A 9,871-nucleotide genomic window follows, 5' to 3' on the forward strand; every position below is an offset into this window, starting at 1 on the left:
TGTGCCGTCCAGGCATGCCCCAAGGTAGTGATTATGATTAGTACTACTTGCTACATTTTGAAGAAAAACTTGTTCACCATGGCAAAATTTCAACTTTGCAAGTCCAAATGAAAACCAGTCATTTACCTTTCCAGTTAGCAACATACACCTAATACGCCAATACACGGAAACAAAATGATTATCATCATGATATGCTTTTTGAACCTTTTTCCCCCCTAATCAGTAGCGTTCCAAAGGCATTCGTCATACAGGAAACTCACAAAAAATTCATAATTATTATTCTGCCAAACTTTTACTAAACCATTTCTCTGTTTAGTTTCAATAATATTAGTGAATATGTAAGTCCCTAATTGACGAGTTTGCGGGGCACACTGGTTTGATGAACCCTTCTTAATTAAGCACTACTAATTTGTAAATAATGAAACGATTTTATTATTATTTTTTGCTGCAGTGATAACATTCTTATAACTTAATATCCTATTCTACTGGGAAGGAGAAACTAAAGAAACTGTATAAGGGATTATTAAGAATACAGATCGGACTATACCAAAGAGGTGCTCCGACACCTTTTTTAAAATTTTTTAAATTAAGTGAAATTTAAACCGCTCGACCTAGAGTTCAAAAAGGAATTTAATCCCTGTTTGATGGTTACCGAGTCAAATCTCAGTAGTTGTAAATAATGAAACAAATGTAGATGAGATTTCTATACAAGCTCTTGTGATAGTAGATGGTGTGTTTGGATTGAGAAGATTTGAAAAAAAATAATTTGCTTCACAAATTTCAATCAACTTTTTATCTTCTCAATCACCTATTTATCTCACAGACATCGCATCACAAAAGTGCTACAGTAATTATCTCAAATAAATCATCCAAATAAACTCCTATCCAAACAAACTTGGCCCTTTGTTATCTCAAATAAATCATCCCTAACCTGAACTGGATTCACCCTTTGTTAGTATTTCGCAAAGTACAGGCAATTGATGTGGAGGGAGGGTGTTGACTAATTCAAGTAGCAGACTGGTAAATAGTGATACAAGACACAAATAAAAACAAATAGAATTCAGTAAGGCCACGACTTCTAGCTTAATTAGATGCAAGCATCCAATCACACAAACACAAGTAGTGGATTGGACTTATGTGGAGATTAGGGTTCGTGTTTGGACGTCTCTAATCAAGCAGTACTTCTTCTAAGTTCTAATTCCATTTTCTTGTCAACAACACATGCAAGAATTTTTTTTTTTTTTTTTTTTTGTCTTCCCCAACTTTGATATGCATGCCAAAAACAAAAGTCCTAAATTTAATGAGTAATTGGGAACCGTGTTCTTGCGGATAACTACAAAAATAAACACTTTGACCACTGCCACAGCATATGAGTGAATCGAGTATGAGTTTAATTAATTGTTTTTAAGTATACTTATGCATGTATAGCTGGTACAAATGGTTTTATTAGGATTACAAGCACAGAATCTTGGTCTAGAGAATAATCATGGACGAAGCTCCATGTTGCAGCAGACTAGTGATTCGCTCGCTGTGCATTGAGTATAGTAAAGAAACCAAAATTCAGCATCAGCAAATGAGTTTTTTTATGATGCATGACAGACAACGTCTGAAAGTGAACGATGAACTAAAAGTGCATAATATTCTCCAAGAAAATGAATGATGAACCACGATTTCTGAAGAAGAAGAACAGCAAACCACAACGTCTGTAATCCACATCCATTTACTTCGGAACTACACAAGGACAGGCGGGGATCAAGAACAGAGCATAAGCAAACGTTTATATGTATACATGTATATATCACGTCAGAAAAGAAAAGGTGTTACAATAATGAGTAAAACAAAAGGTTTTCCTAAGTTATCTTCAATTAAAAACACACACTTGCTCTTTCTTGGTCAAGTATATATAATACGGCAATAACCACACCAGACTTTGGGCTAGTGGTCACCACCAAAGCATTAAGTCTTGATGAAGTGGAAGGTCAAGAGTCCAAACTTTACCTCCCATTAATTACAACAATATGTGTGCTTGTTGAACAAAAATCCATACGGATGCGTAGTGCATTTATATGGTCCGATGGTGGTTCAGTTTCCTTCGAGTTACCTCTGCATCTCTTCAGGTTCCATTCCCTCTAATTAGGGTTGCAAACGAGTCGAAGCGAGTCGAGTTTTGGCTTTATTGAACCGAGTATTGACTTAATTTTATTGAACTCGACGAATTGATAATTTAAAGCTCGAACTCAAAAAAAATAAAAAAATTATTTTTTAAAAAATAAATAAAATAATATTTTTCCTTAATAAATAATAAAATATTAAAACTATATATAATTTTACTATTAAAATAAAAAAAAAATATATATATATATATACTCGAGCTCAAACTTCATATTTTGAACTCGAGTTCGAGCTCGATTTCGACTCGAGGTCGAGTCAAGCTTGACTCGCAAGCGGCTCAGTTCGTTTGCAGCCCTACTCCTAATATAAAATAACATAGGTCTATATAATATATATATATATATATATATATATATATATATAATACGGCAATGTTCGACCTTCAATTTCATTTTGTTTTTTTGAGCTCCAAACTGAATGGGCTGACAGGTATGGGAAGAAAACAAGTTGGAAAAGTGAAACGGTAACATATTTTGAAATGGAGGAGGGAGGATGGGTAGAAGACGGAAATGCAGCAGTTGGGCGAGTCGAGTACAGATTAGTAGGGAAGCAGCGGGGGAGTGAGTGTGGACCATTGTCCCAAAGCGACAAAGCAAAACCAAGTTGGGAACCGAGTCCACACTCATTTCCCCTTTTTCCTTTCTATTCTCTCTCTCTCTCCACTCCTCGCTCAGTCGTCATACTAGCTACTTACCCACTCACTTTTCCACCGTCCTCTCCTTTTTTACCCCTCGTGTCCCAAATTTTTATCACATCACACCAAAAATGGGATCAATCGTAAATGTCAATAGGAGTAAAAAAAAAAAAAATTCATTAGAAAGATCAAATTAATATTAATTAGTGTGTTTGGATTGTAAATTATTTGAAATATTTTTACTGTAACACTTTTTGTAATGTGATGTATGTAAGATAAAAAGATAATTAAGAAGATAAAAAGGTATATTAGAAATTGTAATGGTGATGTCAGCAAATATATTTGGCCAAATAATTGGCTGTCCAAACACACTCATGCATGAACTAGATGTAGCTGTTTGGATTGCATTTTTTTTGAATTTTTGTTTGTAAAAAGTTACTGTAATGATTTAATATATATGAGATAAAAAAATACGTTAACAGAAAATAAAATAATTTTTTTAAAAAAATTATAATTCAAATATTAATATTTTTTATAAATATATTTTTTATTTTATATATATTAAATTGTTACAGTAATTTTTTTATAAAAAATTTAAAAAAATGCAATCCAAACGTGCGAGTGCTACTTTATGGCGAGGGCGAGGAGGCAGGGTAGGAGAGGGGGATGGAGCCACTAGTATAAGGTGCATATATAAATAGATTTATTGGATTTTTGGGCTGGAAGAAAGAAAGATAGATAGGGGGGTGGAGGAGAAATCGACCCTTTTTTTTTTCTTTTCTACTTACTAGCTTTTCTTTCTTTTAGACTGAAACCCAACTTTGGAGTTGGGAACGCAAGGAGGAGAAAGGGGAAAGAGGGTGCGCAGGATAAGGATTCTAGGAGCACGTACTAGAGAGTAGTGGTTGTTCTAGAGGGAGGCTGCTGCTGCTCCAAGGACTCTCGTGCTAGTACTCTGCTTCATTGTCCGTCCATCAATCCATCCATCCGTCCATGGTTCAGCTGCCTTTTCGGTGCACGAAACGCATTACTCTTGTTGTAGTGTAGTGTAGTGTGGTGTGGTAGTGAAAGTTGAAAAAGCCAAACCTCCTTCTCCTACTCTCATTTTTTAACCTTTAAAGTTTTTGCTTAGTTGGGCTTGGTGGGGTGAAGAAGATGGCGGGTGCTGAGCTGTTTGGCACCAGCTGCTGCCAGCAGAGGAGGAGGAGGAGAAGAGGGGTTAGTTTAGGAGTGAGAGTGGCCGTTTTGTTCCTCATTTACCTGTGCGGTGTTGGTGGCGGTGGCGGTGGCTTCATCTCGCTATCTAGCGCCGCTAGATTGAGTGGTGTTTCAAGGCAGAAACTAGAGGTCCATAAGCACCTGAAGAGGCTCAACAAGCCTCCTATCAAAACCATTCAGGTTCCCTCTGGCTGCCTCTTTTACTACCAGCTCTTTTTTGATTTGTTTTGTTTTTGGGGGTGGGAGGATACTTCTTTTTTCTTGTTTGTTTCACTTTCTTTCCATCTTCCCGTGAGTTTGCAGTTGATTTTTCAAAGAATGTGTGTGGATGCAAGAAGATTGAGTTTTTTTAGATCTTCTCTGCAAGCATTAGTACGATTTTCCAAAAATGTGGGATGAATTTCTACTCTCTTTTATTCTAATGCATTGAATCTCGACTCCTTTTTCTGATTTTCCTTGGCCTCCATTTAATGCTTGAAGGGTATTTACGCCGCTTTTATGATTTCAGTTTTTCTTCTCTCTTTCTTGGGTTTTCCTGGCCAGTAAAGTTGCAATCATACTCTGATCATTCCAAGCACCTACCCCCGGGTCCTGTTATCCTCTAGCTCCAATGATTCCATTCTTCTTTTCTTTCCGTGGATTTTCTTGGTGGTTTGATTCGTGTTTTTTTCTACATTAAATGTTTAGTTTTCCCACTGACTGAGCAGATTTTCTTCTTGCTAGTCCTTTATTTCAATATTGCCTTGAATTATCTTGGCAGAGGAGGAGATTTTAGGCCTGCAAAAGCAAATTTTTGAGCATGAAAGATCTGATTTTTTTTTCATATAATGATAATGATGAACAGAGCCCAGATGGGGATATCATTGACTGCATACCCGTCTCTCATCAACCGGCTTTCGATCACCCTTTCCTCAAGGACCACAAGATACAGATGAGGCCAAGCTACCACCCCGAAGGGCTTTATGACGAGAACAAGGTGTCCGAGGGAACTAAGCAGAGCAGAGCAAACCCCATCACTCAGCTGTGGCACATGAATGGGAGGTGTCCTGAGGAGACTATACCCGTGAGAAGAACAAAGCAAGATGATGTCTTGAGAGCCAGCTCTGTCAAGAGATATGGAAAGAAGAAGCACAGAAGCATCCCCAAGCCCAGGTCTACTGACCCTGACCTCGTCAATCAAAGTGGTCATCAGGTACACTAAGCTACCGTTGCTGCCTCCTTCTTTCTTCTTTCTTTCAACACCAAAAGAAGAGAAAGAAAGAAAGAAAGAAATGAGAAATCGACTTTCTTTCTTTTTTACTTGTTTATTGATTTTCTTTTTTCCTCTTAAAGTTGCTTTAAAATTCTGAAGCAAATGCTTTTATTTGTTTTCCGGGGACCAGCATGCAATAGCATATGTTGAAGGGGACAAGTATTATGGAGCAAAAGCAACCATTAATGTTTGGGAACCCAAAATCCAGCAGGCCAATGAGTTCAGCCTGTCTCAACTATGGATATTGGGTGGTTCTTTTGGTGAAGATCTCAACAGCATTGAAGCTGGCTGGCAGGTATGGTACTTTTGACTAAAACCATTTCAATTTCTGCATGACACGTATTGATGTAAACGCTTGGATGGTGGTATTGATGTAAGACTTCAAGATGCTTTTAATATACGTTTTGCACTATTTTAGCCTGATTGAAAGATGCATGTGATTGATTTCTAACAGGTGAGCCCGGACCTTTATGGTGATAACAACACAAGGCTTTTTACCTACTGGACTGTAAGTTGCTCAAAGATTTGTTCTTCTCAAATGAGTTTCATCTACTATCCTACTGATGAGTGACAATAATGGCTTCTTATGCATCCCTTGGCTTAAAATTTGCAGAGTGATGCATATCAGGCCACGGGTTGCTACAATCTGCTTTGCTCAGGGTTCATTCAAATCAACAGTGAAATAGCAATGGGTGCAAGCATCTCCCCTGTTTCTGCCTTTAGAAATTCCCAATATGATATCAGTATACTCGTCTGGAAGGTAAAATCCCAAACTTGCACCATCCTTCCCCTTCTGTGCGGTCAGAGGTTGGTGAGCACTTACCATAGAAGTTTTTTTAATGAGAAAAATGAAGGTGATCAGTCAAGTCAAGGTTGGATTTGGGCATCATTATGCAGGAAAAGTAAACTGTAGACAACACAATAAAATAAATTTTGGTGAAAGTAGAAGAGTATTTTATTCTTGAGAGGCTGAGAGAATCTTGGCATTTGAACTCTCTGACCAATCAACCAGCCTCATGTGGTGGGCTTGATTAGGAGTTTAAGCTCCACTTGTTCCAATTATTACCAGAGCTTTAACTAGTTTCACTGGAAGCTCCTCTGGATTAATTCTTTGACCAAGTTTGATGTGGGCACATGACCATTACTTTATTACACTAGTATCTTGATTTATTAGAATTCGTGTGTTTATATCAGTTTATCGATCAAGTTCTGAATATCTTCATCTTGATAACGTTGTGAAGGATCCAAAAGAGGGGAATTGGTGGATGCAATTTGGGAGTGACTATGTTTTGGGATACTGGCCATCTTTCTTGTTCTCATACTTGGCAGACAGTGCTTCCATGATTGAGTGGGGTGGGGAGGTGGTGAATTCAGAACCAGATGGGAAGCACACCTCAACCCAAATGGGCAGCGGTCATTTCCCTGAAGAGGGCTTTGGCAAATCAAGCTATTTCAGGAATGTTCAAGTGGTTGATAGCTCCAACAATCTCAAGGCTCCCAAAGGTCTTGGCACCTTTACTGAGCAGTCCAACTGCTATGATGTCCAGACTGGCAGCAATGGGGATTGGGGCCATTACTTTTACTTTGGAGGCCCTGGTAGAAATCCCAATTGCCCTTGAACAACTACCCAAACCCCACAAAGGAAAAAAAATAAAAAGTAACTACTTCCTCTGTATTATCCGATGTAGTCTCCTACCTTTTACCCCTCTCTAGATCTGTCTCTCTCTCCTCATTGTACACCACCACCACCCCTCTTTTTTCCATTTTGGTTTAGGTCGAGTTAGTAAAAATGCCACCTCTTCAGTAGTTGGAAGTTTTGTCCCTCTTGATAAGTAAAATTGGGGGGGAAGCGGCCTCAGTTTCTCAGAAGCTCAAAAGAAACGGGGCCTTTGTTAGTTTCTTTATAGCAGTTTCTTTCTTTGATGCTCCGCTCTTGGGAGTGCTATTGTGACTAGAAATGGTTTGAGTGTAGTAGCCTAATTGCAGCCTAAATTAATTCTGCAGTACAGGAAAACAAGAAGAGAGTGTATGTGTGGAAAAGCTGTTTTGTTAAATGTGGATTCAAGTAGATAGATACGAGTGGTTTGATTACAATTATTGCTCCTAGAGATGCATGCATGCTTCTCGTCTCTGCATGTGAGCCGATAACATTCAACATCACCTTTTCGTAAAGTGGCACTCCTATTCCTCCTATATATAGAAAACGATAATGCCCACCTCTCCGACAAATGGCTGTTCATGCAAACGATAATGGCCATTGAAAAATCACCAGGCTTTCGATCTGGGATTCATGATGGAAGGAAAGAGTATATGGTGTGATTGATTGGTGGGTCTCATATTTTCTTCCGGCTGCAGAAGGGGGGGGGGGGATCCCAGTTATACTGCCAGACGCATATAAATAATTTCAGTGGGATTCGTTTATGGTGGTATGGGGTTTTAGTTTTTGGGGTATGTAATTGTTTCTGATCACTGATCAGATCGATTTTCATTCATGGGATATTGCTCAAACAAGCATTTATTAAAGCTTTCAATGTTATTAGTAATTGAATGTACCGAGTTCCACTCCCTGCAGCAGCTTAGCAGGCAATAAAAATTGGTGGATTTCTCGACAGCCAAAAAAATCTCTCATTTTGTGTTGGTGGTGCGCGTAAATAAATCACTTGAAACGAATCACCTTGTCAAGGCAATATACGAAAGAGAAGCAGAGTGCCTAAGAGGTGTTTTGAGTGCAGACAACTTGTCTGCAACAATTTCTTAACTCACATACATTAAATCGTTATAATATCTTTTTTTATAAAAAGGAATCAGGCAGTAGGCAACAATTAAGGGCGGGCGGGCGGGGGTGGAGGGGGAGTGGGAAGGCACAAACTGTTTTAACTATGTATAATGCACATTCTTCGAGCCAAATTCTCCGGGGCAATTAAACCCTACCCTACCCACCTTCTTCATCAAAGTTTTGGTTCTTCTTTACCGTATGGAAGGAAGGAATGAATGGGATTGTTGTTGAAGAAGAAGGTTCTGATTCAGCGTCCGGCCCCCAAAACTAATTAGAGGATTCCGGACAGCAACTATTCTATTAGCAAAGACAACCACTACATACCAAATAATATTCTACTATGAAACACAAATAATAATGGTACATATCGAAATACTGCCACATTGCATGTTCAGCTAGCCCTTGGCTTTGATGATGATTTCCTTCTTCCAAAGAAAACAAAGGGCTCTCTGGATCCACATTGATTCTCTTTTTCATCCAAGAATCAAAAGAGTGGGTAGGAGTTGCATGCATTAAACTTGATAGGGAGTGGGAATTAGGGTTCAGGAGTATTTATTGGGGTACTGCCTGCGTACTCCAACTTCAAGATCTCTCCATGCAGACACAAACTCAAAAAAATTGTAGATGAAATATTGAATCTTATTTGTTTGAATCAACATAAGAAAAAAAAAATATAAAAGTTGCTTTATATTGCAACAAAAAAACGTGGAGCATTTTTAGCAGGCCCGAATACGGATCACAAAATGACTGATCCTATTTTATAGTTTGGGTCGACATTTTTATATCCGACCAATGAACACATCTAACTATAAGTCGTGGAGCATAAGTAAAATAGATTTATATTGCAATTTAAATTAGCATTTGTTTAATTTTGATATCCAGTGGATGTTCATTAAAATGAATGAAACTAAGTCTTAATTTTTTCTTCTTCTTTTTTTGTTTGAAAAAAAAAATGAAATGTTTAATTTCAATCTAAATGAAGTGTGCTAGTTAACCTGCTGCAGTTAGGGGTGGGCAAAATTATCCGTTAATTCGAAAACCTGTCATATCCGATCCCTCTCCTCCAATCCGAAAATTAGAATATCTGATTTTTATTATTTGATCGGATCAAAAGAGGGTCGGGGTACCCGCTAAGATGCGGGGCGAGTTAGGGTCACATAATTAAAAAATCGCGGGTACCCGATCCGTCCCGTATATATATATTTTTTATTTTTATTTTTATTTTTATACACACACTATAAAATAATAAGAACTAAATAAGTAATTTTATTGAACAAATTGCATTACAAATATGAGAGACTATAGTTTATTTACAAGATTCATTTGTAGAGATCATGATCTTATATTTTATAGAAAAAAATTTAATTAATGTGGAACATATATATTAAAAATTATGCTACTTATTTCAAATTTTTATTGATTTCAAATTCTTTTAATTTTTTTCCTTTATCTTTTATTTTCTTCATATGCTTGTTTCTTGTTGGGAAACCTTTTTTTAGAAAAAAAATTATTAAATCTTAGATGAATGTGTAAAATATAAAATTAAATTTGTATAAATCATTTTTTTAAAATTTAATGATAAATGGGGCGGGACGGGTGCCCGTTGATATGCGAGGCGGGTAAGGATCATGCTGACCCGCAAGGTACGGGTCGAGTCAGCTAAATGGTGAATGGGGCCGGTATCTGACCCGCGCTCACCCTAACTGCAGTTCAAAAAATTCTATTAACATGGTTAGGATAAAATGCCTTATATTACACTGGAGAATATACTCCCGTAAGAGATAAATGATAGTAAATAGGTAAATCACATATTCTTGCA

The 9,871-nt window shown here is 37.5% G+C and overlaps 1 protein-coding gene across 1 annotated transcript; it reads left to right on the top strand.

The window, feature by feature from the left end:
- The first annotated feature begins 3,532 nt into the window (after positions 1–3,532).
- LOC113742031 (protein neprosin-like) lies at positions 3,533–7,370 on the top strand. Its single transcript, XM_027269755.2, has 6 exons — positions 3,533–4,204; positions 4,869–5,216; positions 5,407–5,571; positions 5,731–5,784; positions 5,890–6,036; positions 6,518–7,370. Exons 1-6 carry the CDS (start codon positions 3,962–3,964, stop codon positions 6,893–6,895), a joined length of 1,335 nt encoding a protein of 444 aa, XP_027125556.1. The 5' UTR covers positions 3,533–3,961; the 3' UTR covers positions 6,896–7,370.
- The last annotated feature ends 2,501 nt before the right edge of the window (positions 7,371–9,871 follow it).

This window comes from Coffea arabica, chromosome 1c (assembly GCF_036785885.1).
Source record: "Coffea arabica cultivar ET-39 chromosome 1c, Coffea Arabica ET-39 HiFi, whole genome shotgun sequence".
Classification (NCBI taxonomy): domain Eukaryota; kingdom Viridiplantae; phylum Streptophyta; class Magnoliopsida; order Gentianales; family Rubiaceae; genus Coffea; species Coffea arabica.

What these genes read in the sequence shown, in the direction of transcription:
- LOC113742031 (XM_027269755.2), top strand. Translation starts at nt 3,962, where the DNA reads ATGGCGGGTGCTGAGCTGTTTGGCACCAGCTGCTGCCAGCAGAGGAGG. An exon ending in GCATTGAAGCTGGCTGGCAG is followed by an intron (nt 5,572 to 5,730) that starts GTATGGTACTTT and finishes GATTTCTAACAG; the next exon opens with GTGAGCCCGGACCTTTATGG. An exon ending in GGCTTTTTACCTACTGGACT is followed by an intron (nt 5,785 to 5,889) that starts GTAAGTTGCTCA and finishes TAAAATTTGCAG; the next exon opens with AGTGATGCATATCAGGCCAC.